Source organism: Rattus rattus, chromosome 4 (assembly GCF_011064425.1).
Source record: "Rattus rattus isolate New Zealand chromosome 4, Rrattus_CSIRO_v1, whole genome shotgun sequence".
In the NCBI taxonomy this organism is placed as follows: domain Eukaryota; kingdom Metazoa; phylum Chordata; class Mammalia; order Rodentia; family Muridae; genus Rattus; species Rattus rattus.
Genome location: NC_046157.1, coordinates 143311244 through 143332297, shown reverse-complemented (window position 1 = coordinate 143332297; position 21054 = coordinate 143311244). Strand labels below are relative to the sequence as shown.

General features: G+C 39.0%; 1 protein-coding gene across 1 annotated transcript in view; it reads left to right on the top strand.

Annotated features, from left to right (window-relative positions):
- Nucleotides 1-21054, top strand: part of Ikzf2 (IKAROS family zinc finger 2) — a 137711-nt gene that overhangs the window by 102693 nt on the left and 13964 nt on the right. The window contains exons 5-6 of the mRNA XM_032901295.1: nucleotides 565-732; nucleotides 20692-20829. Coding sequence (XP_032757186.1) covers nucleotides 565-732; nucleotides 20692-20829 — 306 coding nt within the window. The remainder of the gene's footprint in view (nucleotides 1-564; nucleotides 733-20691; nucleotides 20830-21054) is intronic.

Genomic DNA, 21054 nt, shown 5'->3' with positions numbered 1-21054 from the left:
TTTTCTCAGATACACTGGGGATTTTTACCAAAAGTTTCACTGTTCATAGGCAAGCATGTCCAAGGTTGTCTCTGGTTGGAGATTCTATTAATGAGCTTTGAAGACTTATACGCTGTTTCTGTCTTTTTTGGGGTCCTCTTGCTGACAGGTTCAGTTCCCACTGTCAATATTATCAGATGCTTTGCTCCTGATGACTTCTGGTTCTTCATTCCTAAATTTAAACTGATACTTCCTGTGTATTAACATGACAGCGAGGATTAAAGTACTGTATGGAAGGCATGGTCAGCTGAGTGGTGACAGCTAGCTGGTCAGCTACTGTTCTGTGCTGTTACTACTACTCTAAGTCAACGCCAAGACTCTCGTCATGTTCATATTAAGTGAGGAAGTGACTACTTGACCTGAAGTTTAAAAAGTCAGTATTAGCAGAGAGATCTTCTAGGAGAGTGAAGGTTTCATGGTACCCGGAAGATGATCATTGTGAACCTGGGGGAATTGTCTGTGGTTAACTGTGGAGAGCAAATCATTCCCTTATAATAACAGTTTGGTCTTTCCTCCTGTCTGCAGGTGAGCGGCCCTTCCACTGTAACCAGTGTGGAGCTTCTTTTACCCAGAAGGGTAACCTTCTGAGACACATAAAGTTACACTCTGGAGAGAAGCCGTTCAAATGTCCTTTCTGTAGCTATGCTTGTAGAAGAAGGGACGCTCTCACAGGACACCTCAGGACCCACTCTGGTGAGTGTCGCCATGTCAAAGCTGAAGTCCAGACAGTATTGCAGCATTATATTAAGTACCATGTAGCTTTGGCTGGGAGAGCCTCGCATGGGCGTCCGTTGGTATTGGTCGCATTTGGAAGATGTACGTGGGTCTTCATAGATCCACAGACTTGAAACGGAGGACTGCCACTGAAGTGTCTTGTACTAGAACATAATTTTCTTTAAGTTTCATAATTACCAGCACATAATTATGTTAAATCCAGGGTTACTGGAGCCTAGCAAGTGTCAAAATTACTTTCTGAAGTTTTCAGAATCCGTGAACGCTATAGAGCTTCTTAATCAATTCAGTAGTTCTCAGGCTTAGATCTCAGTGAGAAATCAAATATTGTTCTTTTTAAACTTGAAAATACTGTATTCATTAGAAAATTGACTGTTGGAGGAATTTATATTTCATTTTTAACTCTCCTTGTTTTGCTAGCTTTCCCACTGTGGTCTTTGGGAAAGGTCTGAACATTTTATCTGCTTCCTAAATGATTTAATGATCAAGAGTGCTTAATGTGCTAAGAAAATACTAGAATATCCACACATGAATGAGGAAGAAGAATCAGAAATCCGGATGACTCTCAATTGATTTCAGCATAAATCACTATTGCTGAGACATTAACGGTAGAAAATTACAATAAAATGTTCTGTATCTGCTTTGATTATGAGGACATGTTAAATTTTAGTTTTAAGATGAAGATCTGAGAAGGCGATATTCTCATGTGCATTGACATGTTACATTACATCATGCTGTGGGATGTGTGGGAATGCTTGAGCATATTAGTCCTCCTTACATCTTCGTGCTATCCTTAAGGCTAAACTTAATTTAAAAATAAATATGAATTACAAAGTGCAATATTAAATTTGGGATATCATGAAAGCTAAATTAATGTGCATATGAAAACAAAATATTCTAAGAATATATTTTACTTTCTTTCCTAACTGAAAAATAATTCACTTGTCATAATTTTTTTTAAAAAAATATGATACTCTATTGCTTACAGTGGTATATTTTACTATGAAAATATAAGTTGAGGTGTATTTTTAAGAGGTGAGGGTATTTTCTTCGGGCTCCTGAACATTCTAACTCATTGAAGTGTTACCGATCTAAGGACTGTGCGCCTCATAAGAGTTCATGAGTCTGCTCTTCCGACTTAGCTTCACGCAATAATTGCAAACATCTTAACTCTTTTATTCTCAGACTCACATATAAAGGATATCTTAGGCCATGTGATACATCCATTCAACACACTAAGCCATGCCTTGATGGCAGCCACTTAGGGAGCCTTCCCAGTGATTAACATTTTACCACTCCTCTTAGCCAGCTGATTATGGGTGATGGAACATGAGGAATGTGAATGGATTCTGTAGGTTTGAGTCTATTCTATTTCTTTCCATCAAAAAGGTGTTTTTGTTGGAGGCAGTGTGACTAGGGTTATCACTGCTCAGGTGTTCTGCTAAATCCACTCAGGAAGCAGCTTAGGAAGGGATGGCAAGTCAGCCATAAACATCTTTCAGTTCCTGTGAGGATGAATCTACCCCTTCTCCATGTTATACGGAGTCTGATGTAACCAACCTGATACTCCTGGCTGGTTGACCACTTGCAGGATATGAGGGACTCAGCATTGAACTGCTGAGCTCAGTAGTGATAGCAGCTGCATTAGTCACAGGGGGCAGGGAGTACAGGTAGCTGAATTCATGGCTTCAATACTTGCTTCTGTTGGCATTTCAAAACAGGTCCATTGAGCAGACACTGGGGTAGTAAGTAAGCACATTGAGGGTGTCCCCAATATGCTTTACTTCTCCATAGTGGAATCATTTAAGAAGTGTAGAATGTCATATTATCATATTTTGTTTCAATTCCGAGGATTTAATCTATATAACTCTCCCTAGACCTGTTTACCCAGTCTTTTCTTTTGATGACCAAATGGCCATACGATTTGTCATTTCCTTAGGCTATCTCTTCTTCCATGCACAGTATACAGTCAAAAGGACTTGGTGAAATTCAGGCAGCTGAGGAATCTCTTTTCCACTATGTCAAGACTGCCTTTTGGAAAGGGGACCAGAAAACACAATTGTCATAGCTAGCACTAAGTTCTATGCAATTCATTTACAAACTAGATCTGCGTTTCCTTCTCTCTTAGCTTTATTGATCACATGGCACAAGGTGATTGATGTGGGTTGAAGGGGACAGATTGTGTAGTAGCAGTTACCATGGATACCTGAACCACTTGCTCATGAAACATCTTTTGTTCTCCAACTACATGGTCCAAGTTCACTTAATAGTGAAATACCATTATATCTATCTTTGGTTATGATACCATTTATGAAACAATACCTAGTTCATAGGGTGTGATTTAAGCTAGCATAATTAGCATTACTAACAAATTAAGAGCAGTTTTTAAGTAAAGAATAGCTATTGGTCAAAGATCTTCATAACAAAACCATTAGAGCTGGTCAACCTGAACCTTACCTGATAAGGATGTCAGCTAGCACCTCTTCTCCCCCCTTCTAGAAGTAATTGTTGTGTGCTGGATCTTAAAACGCCAAAATGGTACACTTTTCACTGTGAGAGTATATTATAGGATCCCCATTTTCTCCAGCTTCCCCTCAAAAGTGTGAGGGAAGTAAGGACCAAGGATTGGAGCCCTGACCTGGAGCCAAGGAAAGCAGGCCCTGCCAAGAGGTGACATGGCACCTACAGTCTGCCTCTCCACCTTCTCGTGTCCTTCCCGTACCTCACCTTGACTAAATGTAACCAGAAGTGAGGGCAGGGGAGCCTTTTGGAAAAGTAGAAACAAGCTTTCTGCAGAAACAGCTCTAAGCATAGAAGCTGAGGAAATGGCCGTGGCAGCCAAACTAATATTAAGAGTTGCTGCTTTAGAGTGACTTTCCATCGGATTTCTGTGTCTGTGATAGTACTTTTCATGGGAAGAACTGTACTGTCCTACTCTCTGGGTAACCACTGCCCGCTGTTCTCTTGTACTGATAATCACATTGGATATTAGTACCACAGATCTGCTTCCTGTGTTGTAGGTTTGAAGCTTTTCTGTATTGTTTTAGTTAGTAGTTAGCAGCAGTAGGCCCAATCCTGGTAAACATTATATATTCCTGTCACAAATATTCTAGTTTAAGAAAGGAAACACGTAAAAATTGTCTGGAATGCATAGAATCAATAGTGTATCTATAAGTGTATATGTAAAGTCTTGCATGATAACTATATAATCCACTTTTCAATGTGGTGTTCACATGTTTTAAAGGACACAGCATAGTCATGGGTTAAGCATTGGCTCAATAGGGAGGACTTAGAAGTAACACCTAGCATTCATGGGCAATCATGCCGCAGCCCTGTACTAAGCACTCCATGGATTATTTAATTAAAAGTCTTTGTTCTCACATCAGGAAGTGATATTCATATCACAGGCCTAGTAACTGGGAAAATACTTTTAGTGAAGAAGTCTTTGCATTAGAACACGTAAATACACAAACACACATGTTCTTACTGTTGCTTCTTTAGGTAGAAAGCCAGGTCCTTTTCTTTCAGAGCAGGGCTTTGGTTTAGTTTTGTTAACCTAAACCACATCCTCAGTGCCTCATCTATAATTTTATTTTTCAGCTTTTTAAAGAGTTTAAAGATATTTGTGAAGCAATCAAACCTCTGTTCAATTTTTGATAACTTTTCAATAAACTGTATCTTTGCTCCTCATTCAATTTGTTAACAATATTTTTATTGGGTCATCTTTTTAATCTTTTCAGAGTGGTGAAAATCACTCTAGTAAAAACCTTTGTTTTGTAATGATTGGAAATTGAATATATGAGGAATTATATGATTATAATGACAGGCATATAGTTGACACAGATAAGTTAGGCCACAGTCATCCTTAACTCTCGTTGTGTGTGTATGGGCAGGAAGGGTATGGGACCGTGATGATGCTCATGACATGGCAGGCATGTACATGTCAGAGAGGAACCTCAGGGGCTGATCCTCACCTTCAACCTTGCTCGAGACAGGGTCTCTCTTCTGTTCCTCACAGCCGCATGTCCCAGGCCAGGCAGCTGGCTCAGAAGTCTGCCTCATCTCACTGATGGAGCATTAGGACTATAAATGTGCAGTACCCTGCCAGTCTTTCTAGATTCTAGGGACTCAGGTCGTAATGCTCGCACAGTGAGCACTTTAGCTATTGAACCTTCTTCTCCCCAGTGCCCATATTTAACTCTTAAAAGGATAGTAACACTTGGGTTACTCATCACTGTGTCAACCGAGAGACTAAAAAGACACTGATAGCTGTTTAGCTAAGAGAACATCTTGCTGTTATTTCTATCATGCAGGGGAGGAGGCTAAAGCAGAAAGAGAATTCAAACCAAGGCAATCAAACTCCAAAGTGTATGCCCTTTACTGCTATGTGATGTATGGAAATGCCCAGTACAATGCTCTTAAGTTGCTACCTATGACAAAGGAGAAAGAGGGTGGCGCATGCATGTGCCCTGTAAGACAGTAAGTCGACATTGGGCTCAAGCATGTGGTTACTGTAGATGAGCTGTGTCAGCTTGTCAGGTTATTTCATTCCTCCTTGGCCTCCCTGGGCTTAGCCATGATGCTGAGTGTGAGGTGAACTTCCCAGCCTGTACCTAGCCTAAAAGAGCACTCTCTAGTCTTCCAAAGTTGGGGTTTTAGCTTTTCCAGTTTATTTGAACTTTTAAAGTGACCGTGTAGGAAATGTTAAACAAAGATTTCCACAGTGCCTGTCTTGTTTCTCTGTCTACTCCCCCCTGCTCCCTGTAAGAGGGATGACTTACTCATAGTAATTCAGATTCTACAGCTAGAGTAAAAGAAAGGACTGGAGAGGTGGCTCAGTCCTTCAAAGCACTTGTTGCTCTTCTGGAGGACCCAAGTTCAAATCTGTAGTCCTTGTCCCAGGAAATCAACTCTTATCTTAATGTTGTCTGAGGGCACTGCCTGTACACAGAGCACAGACATACATGCAGGCAAAACACCCATGCACATAATTTCTCTTCAACATGAGAAAAAGAAAGACAAAAGAAAAGGGAGCAAAGAAGAAGTGGCATGCGTTATCCATTAGGTAGAGATCAAGAACAAGTTTTCAGTGCACTGAGAAATGAGCTACGCTTTGACAAATATGTTCCAGATTCATAGTTGTACAAGAATCGAAGACGCTGGCCCAGTCTTAAGCTCTTGCTCGCAAGAAATCTTGAGATTTACCATATAGGCATCCTTATATAAATACCACGTGTGTATGCATATATACACATGTACATATGTGTACATATATATACTGTAGCATAATCTTTATTTGATTTAGTATTAAGTCAGGGGCCAGTACTCCTACTTCAAAAACAATGTGTATTACTCTTGTGCTTAGATTTTCAGTTTAAGAAATTATTGTAACTTTTCTTTGTAAATACTAAATGGCAGGTTGAGTATTTTATATTTTGTTTCTTTAGGTATCACAGCCAGTTCTCTATGGAAACAGTATAGCAGTTAAATCGTTATTAAATAAAATATATAACATCTCTTATTTTTCATAGTATCAAAAGAACTGGATTTGTATATGTATTTTCATAGTTAATACTTCAATATTCTTGTATACATACCTACACATAGACACACATAGTCTTAATTTAAAAATAAATACATAAATAAATAAAGAAAAGGGAAATGCAAAAAGTATGTAAATAAATGATAAGCATATAAATCAGTGATTACAAAACATATTTTATAATTTAGAAAGTGAAAAAAATAGTAAGAGTTTCCTCACAGGGTCATTAGTATTTTGTGCTACATGAAAAGTTTAGCATTAGAGCTGGAGGTAGATCAGTGTTTAATGGCACCGGCTGTTCTCGCAGAGGATCTAGGTTCAATTCCCACTACCCACGAGGTAGTTCTCAACTGCCTACAACTCCAGTTTTAGGGGATCCAAAAACCCATTCTGTTCTTTGTGAGCACCGGGAGTGCACACTGTGCATAAAATCAGTGTAGGCAAAATACTCATTCATATAAAATAAATTTTAAAATTTAGCTCTGACCATGGACTAGTGATAGATTTTTATTACTATGAGAGAAACTGTTAAAACAATGGAATCACTTAAAAACACTTGAAAAGAAGACTGTTAGTGCAAAAGGAAACTCAGTTACTGTCTAGTGAAATCTAAATATGAAGCAAACTCCTTGAGATGCCGTTAGGTCAGACACTGAATTACATTTCAGGCATCTATGTGAGTAGGAAATTAAAAAGCAGATCAGCAAAGGCTCTATTCGAATTCAGGGTTTGACCCTCACTTTACTAATGAGAGCAACTCATGTCTGCAGGAACACTTTTTCATTAAATGCTAAGTAAAATATTGACATTCACTTTAAATTTGTTTAGCATATCGTTCTCTTTGCATATATCTCTTAAAATAAATGCATTGTAAAACTACTTTGCCTTATATATCCTCATCATAACCTCCCCTGACTACTACAATTGGAAGAACCTTCCAGTGTTAAAGTCTCATGACTTGTGGCAAATTAGCCTGAATAAATACTGAATTTATTCCTAAATACTCTAAAAATGTTGGAGGGTTTTTTTTTTACAATGCTTTATGACCTCCCAATGTTTGACATTTTTTAGCTCAAGAAATTTGTTATTTATGTGTAATTGTCGGTTTAAGGCAATTTTGTCCTATAAAAGGGAACCAGACCAGATGTGCCACATAAATGCCCATCTGTTAAAACATCTTTCTCCCTATTGTACATTTGAAAACATTTCAAAGAAGAACTGTCTTGATTACTCACGTCCTTGTTATTTTAAGGGCTATGTGTTATCCACACACAAAAAGAAATATAAGAATCATCAGATGCCTGTGTTCTTCCCAATGATTAAATTCAATGATTTAAATAAAATGATTTTTAAAAAGGCAAATAGTTCAATGATCATTAAAGCCTGACTAATTTCCCACTAAAAACTATCTCATTCATACAAGTTGCATACATACACCTTTATTATGAGAAATCCCTCTGGAATTAAATGGTGTGACTTATACTGCCTTTGAATATATTTGCACATTTTCTTCTATTGGGCTGGTAAAGGAGTCCATGGGGATTTTAAAGGTATAGGCTTCTTGCTGTCAGAGAATTGGATGAAACACTTGGCCATTTTTACTTACAGTTCTCAAAAACTCTGAAGTATTATCTGACTTGGATGGATGGGGTTCACCTTTGTCTGTATTGCTAAAAATATAATATCAATTGCTCTAATTATAAATTTCATACAAAACAGTGTATTGACTAAGTCAAACATAATTCATTCTGTTTCTCTTCTCTCCTCCTCCTCCTTCTTCTCTTCTTCTTCTTCTTCTCCTCCTCTTCCCCTCCTCCTCTTCTTCTTCTTCTCTCTCTCTCTCTCTCTCTCTCTCTCTCTCTCTCTCTCTCTCTCTCTCTCTCTCTCTCTGTAAATATACGTATGTGCTGGGACCTGAAGTCACTGATTAGATTAAGTGGCCAGGCAGCTTGTCCCGGGCATGCACTTGTCTCTGCTGTCACACCAATCCCCAGCACTGTGCTTACAGACACGCAGTGCCATTCCTGGATTATTACATGGGTACTGGGGATCTGAGCTCAGATCCTAATGCTCCTGAGTACCTTGTCAACTAAGCCCTGTGTCAGCCCAAGAGACTTCATTCTTAACAGCACAGATCCAGTGGTCAACATGAGAGTCACATTAGATTAAGTGATTTCAGGTAGTGCAACTCATATTTACAGGGACAGTATGTTTAAAGGCAGTATAAATTGTCCTGCAGGTTTCCTATGAGAAAGCACTGTTTGAAACTGATCTTAGGCCAGCACCTGGCCTGTTTTCTAGGTCATCTCCCAAGTGTGAACTTTCCCCACCCTCGCCCCCTCCTTTCCTTTCTGGGGGTGGTTGATAGAACTGGATTACGCTGATAATCACACAAACAGTATCAGTCGCATGCATAGTTTGCATAACCGTGGAGTGCTGAGTCCACCCATCCAACCCTGATAATGGCATCCCAGTGCCTCTGCCCTCTGCATGGAGGAGAGGGGATGCCATTCGGCTGCTTTTCCCTGACAGAAGGCTGTGACCACCAGACAAAAGCCACTTTGGGTCACAGCAGCCGATAAGGGAATCTGTCAGACAACTCAGTCACACTCCTCTTTTCCCACCTATGGTAATAACCATCACCCATCTACTTCACCTCATACTTCTCTATAAAACAAATCAAAACTTTATCAGCTCACGCAACCCTGTCTTACAGGTAGAAGTGGTTGTACTACTTTGAACCTTCCTGTACATTTCTAGACAAAAATACTCATGAGAAGTCTCTTCCATGATACATTTTCATCTCACAAAGCTATTTTCGTTTCATTTTAGTGTAAACACATTTGTTATATCAACCTAAATCCTTTCCCTCTTGTCAGTTCTCTGGTCTCATGAGCTCTAGAGAAACCAGAAGAACTCACAGACCACTTTGCCATTGTTCTGAATACTCTGCAGGTATTGATCTCGTCCCAGGGATTGCTAGCAATTTTGAGCTTCTGTGCATGCTGACACGGGCACTTTTAACCCTAACTAGTTACCCTTTCACGTTTCCCCAGCATTTTCATGCATGATGTCTGAACAGAAGTAAAGAGGTCTCAACTCATGAAACACCACAGTGGGGGATTATTTGGTACTGTTGATTGATTGATTGATTGATTGATTTTTGTCAGCTAACCTCCTTTCTTCATGTTCCTTACTTGAACAGAGTAGTCAAACATATAGTCTTCATCTATAGCCAGTTCTATCTTGGGAGAAAAATCAAGCAAAACAAAAAAATCACATAGCATAGAGTTCATTCTCACCATGTAAATGTTTAGAATGTGACTGAATTTTTAGTCATGGCAGAAATCATCAGTCAGCAGTATCCCTGTAAAGTGCAATATGGTTAACCTAGGATTCATACAGAGTCCGTCTTAAGACTAGAATTTGAATGCACATGCATGTGCGTGTACACACACACACACACACACACACACACACACACACACACACACAAACTTTATATAATGACTTAAATGAAATCAACTTACCTGCTTTCATACAGATGCTTTTTGGACATCTGTGTTTTCGGAGTGTATTGCTTTCTTGTAGTGTCAGTTATAGTACTTAGCATGAGACAAGAGTGAACAGTTGAAGAATAGAAATTACATGGGCCGTGGGTTCAGCTCAGTTGGTACAGAATGTAAGAATTCTGGAACCCAAATAAAGAGTTAGGTGTGATAGCATGGGCAGCGATATCCCTGGGGCTCATCAGGCATCCTCTCCTGATCAGTGAGCTCTGCATCCAAGTGGGAGACCCTGTCCTAACAGACACAGTGGCTGGTTCCTAAGGAGCAACACATGAGGCTGTGCCCTGGATTCCGAGAGTACACGCGCACACACTGTGCGCACATGAAGGAAGATAGAAGGTGCATCCAAGAGAAAGTTTATATGCTTGGATTATTTATTTGTCAAGGCCTAGAAAGTTCTTAGTTGGTTTCCTATTGTTGGTCCTTCCATGCATGTTTCATATATGTATAGTAATGAAAAAATATCGACTCTATCTCCTTCTTTCTTAGATTTTACTACAGCCCTTCCCCCGCTATGCTATAGCTCTTTATACGCTGTCAGTTTCCCTAGCTCTTTTTCTCACCTTCGCGAATCAGTGAAGCAATGTATACTACAACTGGGACGAAAATATGTATATCCCTTAACTCCTTGTGGTTAATACTAGTAGGGTATTTTGACACTCTGTGTGTCTGTTTTAAACAGCTATAACATTTGAGATATCTAAAGTTGTGTATCTGTTTGTTGCTTAAGCAATCCATTGAGATGTCAAAAATAAACAATAAAATAAGACATTTTATGTAACAATGAGGAAGGCAGGCACCACAGTTCCCAGGGCACCTTGCAGTGTGCCGTTCCGTCCACTTTGCTTCTTAGTTTAGGCATTCAGTGCAGGGAATCTAGGGAAGGTTGTCACTTGAACAAAGTGATATAAAAGTAGATATCAAAACTTTGGACTTTTCTGCAAATAATCTTACTTTTACTCAGTTATATCAATTCTTCACAGTGGACGAAAAAAAGGAAGAGTAGGTATGCCCCTTATCTTCCAGAAGTCTGTGATTTGCTTAGTTTCAAAGACTCCACTCAGAGTTGTTTTGTTTTGTTTCCTAGTTTGTATTATTGCTCTGGTTTTATTTTTGTGGATTGGGTTTTGGTTTTGCTTGGTGGTGCTGGCAATGGGACCTAGAGTCTCATGCATGCTGGGCAATCAGTCCACCTATGAATCCTACCCCAGCTCATCACTTAGCTGCTCTGGTAGGTGTCATTTCCCCTGCTGATTGTGTCTTTTGAAGGCTTGTAGCTGAATTTGGAAGATGGTGCTGTGAACACTATGACCAATGGAAATGCTGGAACGATAAGAGTTAGCTTTCTTAATGGAGGGACTGATGTCTGTGTCCATCATAGTCATCGTGCATAAAAGATGCACATAACACATGGATGGAGAAATGAAGGAAGCATAATTCTTAAACCTCATCCGGTCCTACATAAGAAAAATAAAGTGCATCAATGAGAGCACCCTGGGCCTGTTCATTATTACACATTTGTCCAAAACATATGCACAGGCTATTTATTGGGGGAAATTATCAGTTGTCAAAGTAAGAAAAGTATAGTTGCAATAATTGGTGGAATCATTGGGTTACATAAATTTGTTTCTTTGCTTCCTGTCTTGTTACGTGTTATAGGATTCTAAACACCTTTTCAATCCTTTCATACACACACACACACACACACACACACACACACACACACACACACACACGAATCAACTAGTTTAAATGTACTTCTTATATACCTACTTAAACATTTAACATCCTTCTCTCCAAACCACAACCACACTGGTAAACTTCCTGGAGAGAGGAAAGTTATTTGTGATAAATTTTGACTGACGTCTAATTGTACTGACATGATTTAATATAACAGAGAAAAATATAGCTTACGTTTCAGGTATGACCTGTTTCCTTTCTAAGGTACTTAATCATTGTATTTAAAAATGTCTGAAGTCATCAATACTTGTACAGATTTGGAGGTTTAGGGGGTGGGGAGTTGCAAGCATTTCTAAAGCATTCTGAGTAGGCAATATTCTAAAGATTATATCAGATAAAACAGATTATAGACAGGAAAGACATCAAGTTTCTAGCTACCTGAAAATAAAAATCCAAAATTCCCCCAAAAAATGTTTGTTAACTATTTATTACAAATGGCTTGAAGAGTGACTAGCAGTGATATACACAGAGGCCGAGTAAGTTGATGGGAAGGAAATAAATGATTTTTAAAAACAGCATTCAGATACCTAAAATTATTTAGGTCTTGTTCACGTTCATGAATGCGAATTAAAAAGAAAAACAATTTCTATTGTCCAGCATAGAATTTCCAGGCTTTCTTGGTTCCCTTTGTGTCTTTATTGTCTTTGTAACTTTCAGGCTAATGTAAATATCCAACAGTTTATTACATGGTCAGGTCCCAAGGAACACTTATAGTTTTATGATGGCATGTAAAATCAGAAAAGACGCAAGGTTTTCACCTCACTATTAAATAGCACTGGAACATAGAAACGTGACTATATGTCGTCATGGGTACAACTCAGTTCCCAGACCTAGGAATTGCATGGACCACAGCCATGCCATTCCTCTTCCACAGTGATGTGTACAGGGGACTCTCTGTGTACTAAAACAATGGCTGAAGCCACACTTCAAAAACCCTTGCCATTGAGTGGATGGAGTTGTCATGTGTGTCCATGTGGAGGCCCTAAGATTAATGCCTGGTGTCTGTGTTTGTTATTCTCCACCTCATTCATTCATTCATTCATTCATCCGTTCATTCATTGGAGACAGAATCAGTGAACCCATGGCTCTCAGTTTTCATCCTTTGCCGTCAGTCAGGGAGGCCCTGGGATACACACTGGTGAAACTGAGCAAGTGGATCACATTGTCTCTTGTGGGATAGAATACGAATGTGTTCCTCTGTAACAATGTCTCATATGAGCTTCCAGAGCAACTTCTTTATACTTCAGCCTTCCTTCCTAAAATTTTGGGAAGTAGATTTAGCACCTTAGTGGAAATTTGACTGTTTTAGAAACAGCATTCTCTGTCGGTGTCAGTGTAGGAAAAGGCCTGTCTCATAGACTACTAGAGTGAGTATAATTTGCAAAAGCCTCTTCTAGTCTATTATGTCGTGATGTAGGCTTGAAACCTTAAAATTGGGGGCTGGATAAATGGATCTGTGTGTGAGGTGTTAGCTGCAGAAGCCAAAGCATCTTGAGTTCAGATTTTCTGCTCCTACATCTAACTTTACATAGAGACCTGTGCTGCCCAGAGCACCATCTATGAGAACACGTACAGAGATGGGCGGATCCCAGGGCCTCCCTGACTGGCGGCAAAGGATGAAAACTGAGAGCCATGGATCCACTGATTCTGTCTCGAATGAATGAATGGATGAATGAATGAATGAGGTGGAGAATAACAAACACAGACAGACACCAGGCATTAATCTTAGGGCCTCCACATGGACACACATGACAAGTATACCTGGACACACACACACACACACACACACACACACACACACACACACACACACACACACTACACAATTAACTTAAAATTGTTTATGCGCAGAGTTCAGACAATACAACAGATCACTAATTCAAACATAAAAATCAGTACTATGTTAGTGATAATCTTTCTTTGGGTTAATTTATAACTCTGCAGGCAATTATCAAGCTATCTTCCATTTTCATTCCAATTATCAAGAATCCTTTTCTTTCTGAAAGTATTCATATGTGGATATATTCAGTTTACTAAAAGAACATAAATACAATATCTAATTAATGCCTTCTATCCGATTGTGCTCATCTTGAAATGGTAAATGTATTTACTTCATAAAAGATGAAAGTGTTTCTTTGTGTATTTTTACCTGTGTAGAAATACTTACATCAGTACAAAGAATGGAAAACTTACCAGTATATTAGTAGATTGGAATGTGTTTTGTCCATTCACTAGAAAAGCTACTGAACTGAACTATTTCAAGAAAATATGAGTGAGGAAGACTTGGTTGGGCCATATATGCCTTCATGACACCCCATAAACCTATAGTCAACATTCCTGCTTCAACGCCATGGGCTTTTTCTGGTTTGTTGTTACTTTTAGATAGGGTTAAGGGGGTTCTAATACACAGGAACAACTACTTGTTTCTAATTCCATATCAAGACAGACTGGGGAAACACTGCTAAACTGCAGGCCAATACATTCCTTTGTTTTATTTCACCTCACTTTCTAAATTTCCTATTTACTTCTCAGATTAAGAGTTTATATTTATAACTCTAACAGATTGTCAGTGAGTCTGTTATAGGATTTTTTTCTAGAAGGACTGTATGTTAAAGGAAAGACCAACAATAACTTTTGAAGCAGTTATAAATGCTGGCCACATTGTCTTCTCTGTAAGAATCTTTGGTGTCGTTACTTATCTTCTTAGAATTATATTTATGAGAAACTTTGTGCCAATTACCTGAACTGCGTTGCTACCAAAATGTACAGAATTGGCCTGACTTCTTGGGATTTACTTGTGTGTCTCCTCAGTCTTCGTCTGTTAAAACTGCAACTTTTGCTTCCAACCACAGCGAATGTTGGAGTCCTATTTGACCTCCCACTGTAATCCTCTAGAAAATCAAGGTCTAGTAACCGAATTTTCCATAGAACAATAGGCAGCATAGGACTTTGATGCCCGAGTGACAAAAAACAAAGATGTCAAGGACTATAAATTGTTGCAGCTGACTTTTGAAGGCAGTTTCCATACAATCTCTCACCCAAAGAACCCAACTATTATCAGGCCGTTGAGCTGAACACAAGAGGCAGAGAATAGAGCACTGGAGGCTGCACAGAAAGGTATTACATTTGCATGTGGTCCACTTGACCTTTAGACTAACTAGTAGATCAGTTTTTCTGAAGCTCAGAAAGTAACAACCAGAAAGCAGAGGACAATACTTTCAGAGCTGACAGGAGGCTAGGAATGCTTAATTCTCACTCGCCAAAGTGACATCCTGAAAGGTCTAACCTGGCCATTTAGTATGCCCTGGACCTTCCATAGACCATAAAAGCAAACTTTGAAAGGACCAAATTGATTTTAAATGGTGTAGCTATGTATGGGAACATGTCAACAATTTTAATGAAAGACAACAAAATGTAAAACCCACTCCTACAAAATTCACAATATTCAGTCTCCTGTTATAAATCTATAGCCATGAGAAGGAAAGATATGTCCATAATTAGAATAAGGATTTCCTAAGTCCAGATCCAGGAATGACTACAGTGCCGAATTTTGCAGGGAAAGTGAATAAAATAGATAGAGTAAATATACATTGTGTGTTCACGATGGGAAGAATCAGGACGCTAATAGAAGAGCTGAGAGGGAAATGCTTGCCATTAAATGCCTGTCTTAGAGACAAAGCAAATGCCCAGCAACATCTCCTCTCTGCTTCCTTCTTAAACACCGTAGAAAGAACAAGTTAAAGCCAAGTATATATTAAGAAAGAAAATAAGGACAAGGACCAAAGTAAGTAAGTATAAAACAGAAGGAAGGAGAGAAAGCTAATGAGTACAAAAGCTGATTTCATGAAAGTAACCCTTTAAAAAAGAGCCGACATCCATCCGTGCTAAAGAGGGGATGCACGTCTGACGGCACACAGAATGAAAGTACGATTTCTGTGTAAGCCCTGGATGCACTGGAAGCAAAAACAGAAGTAGTAGGAAGAGTTTTATATCAGTGCATTCAGTTAGCTGATGACATTTCTGCTTTTCAAGGAATTTGTTAGACTTCACTCATGAAGAACCAGATACTTTGACTGACCTTTATTTACTTGGGAAATTGAAACAGGAATTTAAAACCTTCCCAAAACAAAAACTCCATGTGATGTCACTGGGAAGTTCTTAATTATTTGAAGAAAAACAGTGTATGGGAAGCATCTGAGAAACCAACTCTTCCAGAGACGAAGAAGGGTAGCATTTGTTACTGAAATCTGTGAGTACAGTTGGTGCAATTGCATAGTACCAGTGCATCTGGGTGAGCTCGGTCTGCTAGCCAGTCATAGCTGTGACAAAAGCTGAAGGGGGTATAGCAGCAGTTCTAGGGAATATGGATGTGAAATTCTCTAATAAAAAGTTCAAAATTTTCTGGTTTCACAGTTTTCAAAAGTGCATTAAATTATAGCCACCAGACTCTACAGTAGCTCTTGTGAGTTTGATTCTAGAAATAGATGAAAAAGATATCGGTCAAATAGGATTTAGTACAAGAGTTTTTTAAGTTGGCTTAACACTGACTTCTAATTGATTTATAGAATTCTTTCAGTTATCTTATAAATAAAGACCATGGTAAATCTTGATCTGCTGATTTATGGACAGAGATAGTAGAATGGACTACAGTCTAGGAATATACTACACTAAGTGGGCAGGTGATTGTCTTCATCGAAATGGATATTTTTTCCATCAGTGACATCAATAAAACAGTAGATATCACACACACACACACACACACACACACACACACACACACACACACACACACATCTTTCAAAAAGAGTCCCAACTCTTTCAGTTAAGAGTCACATATTCTTCAATAACATGTAAAAAGCCATATATTCACATAACATGCTTTGTACATATGTGTGAATTTTTCATAAATATTATCTATGATGCACATACATTTTAAGAGCTAAAGGGCATGCATCGAACTCTAAATTAAAGACATACAATTCATATTTCGGAAGTACCCCAAATCAAAGACAAATAGATGTTAAGAGCTTTGCAGTAAGCAGCCTATATATAAAATCTCATTTATATCAAGTATTTAAAAGAAACTAAATATTACTTCAGTGGAACAAAGCCTTCAAAATATAAGGTAAAATTATTTCCAACCCAGAAATCCTATACTGAAGAAAGGGAGAGAAACACGTTAGAATTAGGACATCAGGGAGCCTAGTCGGAGAAACAATGACCAGCATCAAGCCTACAGTTACACTATAATCTAAGAGCTCCATGGTTCTGGTGGCTTTGGAATATGCTTGGCTGTGAGAAGGCAAGAAGGGAGGGATGTATGGCTTAGAGCTGAGAACGGTTTAGGATCAGAATGTTTAGAATCATTATTATTAGGTGTGGAAGAAAAATCTGTGAGGAGAGAAGGGACACTGGACAGAAGACCACAAAGAGCAGTTTAAAAATGCAGTTGTTAACTAGGAAAAATTAAAATTGTACAAGAAGTGAAATGGAATTGGGTTCAGTCATATAATATGCTTTGATTAATACCTCCATTAATAATGGACATTCCCATTTTATTCTATTAATTTGAAATTGTCCTGCAATTTGAAATCAAAGGAGGCTTGAGAGGATGTTTGTAGGGGGTTGATACTTAGCCAAAGGTAATGAATCATGTCTCACCCTGATGGACAAAGACAAACATATACATCATTTAAAAATAGAATTTAATCATCTTCTAGTTGGAATCCCTTCTGTTAGAAAATTGCTTCGAGAATTATGATTAGATTGTGGGAAAGGCATAATATATTTCATTAACAGCTCTTACTTTCATTTGTTTGTTTTCATTTACATATGTTTTTCTTTACATGTATACCTGGTAAAAAAATAAAAATAATCATTAATAAAAATGAAATAAATGTGCTAAAGAGGTGACTCCGTGGTTAAGAGTATTTGCTGTTCTTCCAGAGGACCCAAGTTTGGTTCTCAGTGCCCAAGTGGAGGCTCGCATCCTCCACCTGTAGTAGATGTTCCTACTTCAGACAGACTTCCCATCCCGTCTTATGCTAAAGATTCCATGTATTATACTAGCACTATTTTACCCTGCAAAGCCTTTGACAATCTGTGGTATATTGTTAGTAGATTGAGTCTCCTTTCTTACCAAACTATAATATAAACATGAGATCCAGGAGACTTTGTTATGCACTTTACAAGTCAGTTACACCACTGAATTGGTACCTTCTGTTCCTTTTGATAAATTTGTATTCAACAAATGAGATCTGTGAAAGAAGGCAGAGAATATTTCCAGAGCAACTCTCCTTGACAGAGAATAGTATTACAGTACGGTGTCTCAGAATCCAGCATGTCACCCAATATTTGTTTAACTGGAGTAAAAATGGAGATAAAGAGGTGATGAAGTTGAGGAGGCTATACTTCATAGACTCAAGTTTAAAAGCTAGTTTTTACATCCCTATTGGTGCTACTGACAACAGGATTGGATGAAGAGGAAGGACCAGGATTTTGTAAAATGGGAGAAGAATTAAAACATGTGAGATAGACTTCAAAAAGAAGTGAGAAGCTGGGAAATGAGTTGATGTCAGTAAAATGTTGTGACAGTTAATGTCAATTCTCCACTTGACAGAGTGGGGAATGACCCATCTTGATGAGTCATCTACAGTAGGTCAGTCTCTGAGCATGGCTTCAGAGGTGCATTAATGATGTTCATTGAGGTGAGAAGATTCATGCTAAAATGCTGTGGCATCACTCCCTGGGTTTGGATCCTTGAATGCATAAAAAAGAGAAAGACTGTGAACACTGGTGGTCATTGCTCTCTGCTTCCTGGTTGCGGGGACCATGTGACCTCCCGCTCGCTGCTTTAACTTTCCTGCAAGACTGGACTATAGCTGAAATAAACTCTTTCTTCCACTGAGTTGCTTCTGTCTGGGCATTTCATCACAGCAACAGGAAAGGAAACTTAGACAAAAGCACACTTGTCTTTCTTTATTCTTTTGCTTGTTTTTTTTTTTTTTTTTTTCCAGAGCTGAGGACCAAACCCAGGGCCTTGCACTTACTAGGCAAGCACTCTACCACTGAGCTAAATCCCCAACCCCTTATTCTTTTAACTGTACAGAGTAAACTGGGAGGTTGCAGAGGATAGAAACGTAGCATAGAACCATATTTCAGTTAGGTTGGCATTGTATAAAGGATGCTGAGAGAAAGTATGTTGAAAAACACATAGACTGTCATAGGTTCCAGCATACCAAAACTACCAGCAGGGATGATGGGAGATGACTGAACTATCTCACAGTGGACTATACTTGCAATGTCAAGTGTGTGACGAGTATTAATTGGTTAGGCCTGTTCAGTGTAGTGTCATCTGTTTCTATGGTAATTGGAGATGAGAATGTCGTTAGGTAGTGCCACATCTTGCAATATGCTTGCATGTAGATACATACTACTTAAACTATTTTTGTCTAAAAATAGTTTCTTATCTGTTAATACTCTCACAGAAGACTGTGCTCTACACCTATATTAACAGCTACTTCCTAGAAATAGAATCATGAGTACCTGGGTTTCAAACGTAGAAATTTTCTCCAGTACCTTTAAACCTTGCCTTAGATCGCTTTTGCTAAAAACGCTTTATTGCATTTTCGTTTTCTAATGATTTGTTCTTGTGAGTGTGCACGGTGAATAGAATCCAAGGTTTGGGCTTGGTTTTGTTATTTTTCTGATGAGCAGTGCAAAGGGTAGGCATCTATGAGCATGTCTGCTTGATAAAGTACTTGATAAAGAAACATGAGTTTCTCTCATGACCAGCGTCATCACCCAGGCGTGCAAGGTGGTGTAAGGTATGAGGTGTAGGACAGTAAGGACATCACTATGAAAAATGAGGCTTCTGTTTGTTCTCCAGGCCAAACTCAGTGATTCCTCAGGGAGTCAAATGAGCTTAACTGGCCTGATTCAAACCGTCCTTCGGAGCTGAGGGCACTGGCACTGGCACTCACTGGTGTCTGTTATTCAGGGTCCGTGTCAAACCAAGAACCAAAGTGCTCGCTACAGCTGTGTAGATGATCCTGTCTTAAAACATCCCTTGGCCCACACCACAAGGGTTTTTTTTTAATCTTCCTTTCTTTTCTATACATTTTTCAAAGTTGTTCCCCATAAATATCGCAGTGTATATTTTAGTAGCTGCGTTGAAATAATGGCTTCCTGACTATTGGGAAAAATTCTCTTCCATAATATGAGATACTTTGCAAGACACCATTATCATGGTAACTAAATATGTCAGTGCTTCATTGGTTCTTATTAATAATCCAACTCGGAGCTCCTCGGAGGGTGATTCTTGCTATGGCAAAGGCAGGATCTGCACAGGCGAGCAAATACACTTGTTGCAAAGTTTTGCTGTGTGAACAGTTACTACCCAGTGCAAAGAAAGAAAAACTGTATCCCTACTTCAGCTACAATATTTTCAATGCTTGGATTCTTTTTAATTTTCTTGGTACCCATGAATAATCTCTTTTTTTTTCTTTTAAACAGTGGCATTTCAAGCTGTTGCATTTTTAGGTTTCTTCAGAAAAATTCTCAGCTCTTACTAAAGCTCATGTGTGCATGAGCACGTGCACGCACACACACACACACACACACACACACACACACACAGAGAGAGAGAGAGAGAGAGAGAGAGAGAGAGAGAGAGAGAGAGAGAGATACACGCACATACACACACATCATGTATTCAGGATGGCCCTGATGTGTCTTTTTAATGAGTGAAACCTGGCATACTTGTATAAAGGTCAATGTGTTAAGAATCACATAATGTAAAATTTGGTCATCAGCCACCATGGATGAGAATAAAGAGAACACAGTCAGACCATGAGTTGATTCAGTATTTCCCCTACTCCTGGAGGTGTGATCATCTTACCTTCTTGCTATCTTTTCATTTTGCTAGACAATTTATGGGTTTTGCCTAAATTGGAGTGTGGAGGTGGAAGAGACTGTCTGAAGAGCATATAAATGTTTCTTCTAAACTACCAGAAGCTAGCGGTTCATTTGCTGAGGAGCAGAGCGCTCTAACCTTGACTCTCTTCACAGTGGGTAAACCTCACAAGTGTAACTACTGTGGCCGAAGCTACAAGCAGCGCAGCTCACTGGAGGAACACAAGGAACGCTGTCACAACTATCTCCAGAATGTCAGCATGGAGGCTGCCGGGCAGGTCATGAGTCACCATGGTGGGTAAAAAACGCATTTGTGGCCTTTGTTCCCTCCTCTTCTGCCTTCTGTAGTCCTTCTCCTGGGTTAGACTGTTCCAGCTCCCTTTCTACATGGAGACAAAACCTGACTGTGTTTCCCACAGTTTTCAACCGCATTTACTGTGTATGGGATTATCTTCCTCAGCTGTTGACATGAGCTGTTTTGGAACACAGTGCGAACAAGATGATTGAGTTTCCGTGGCA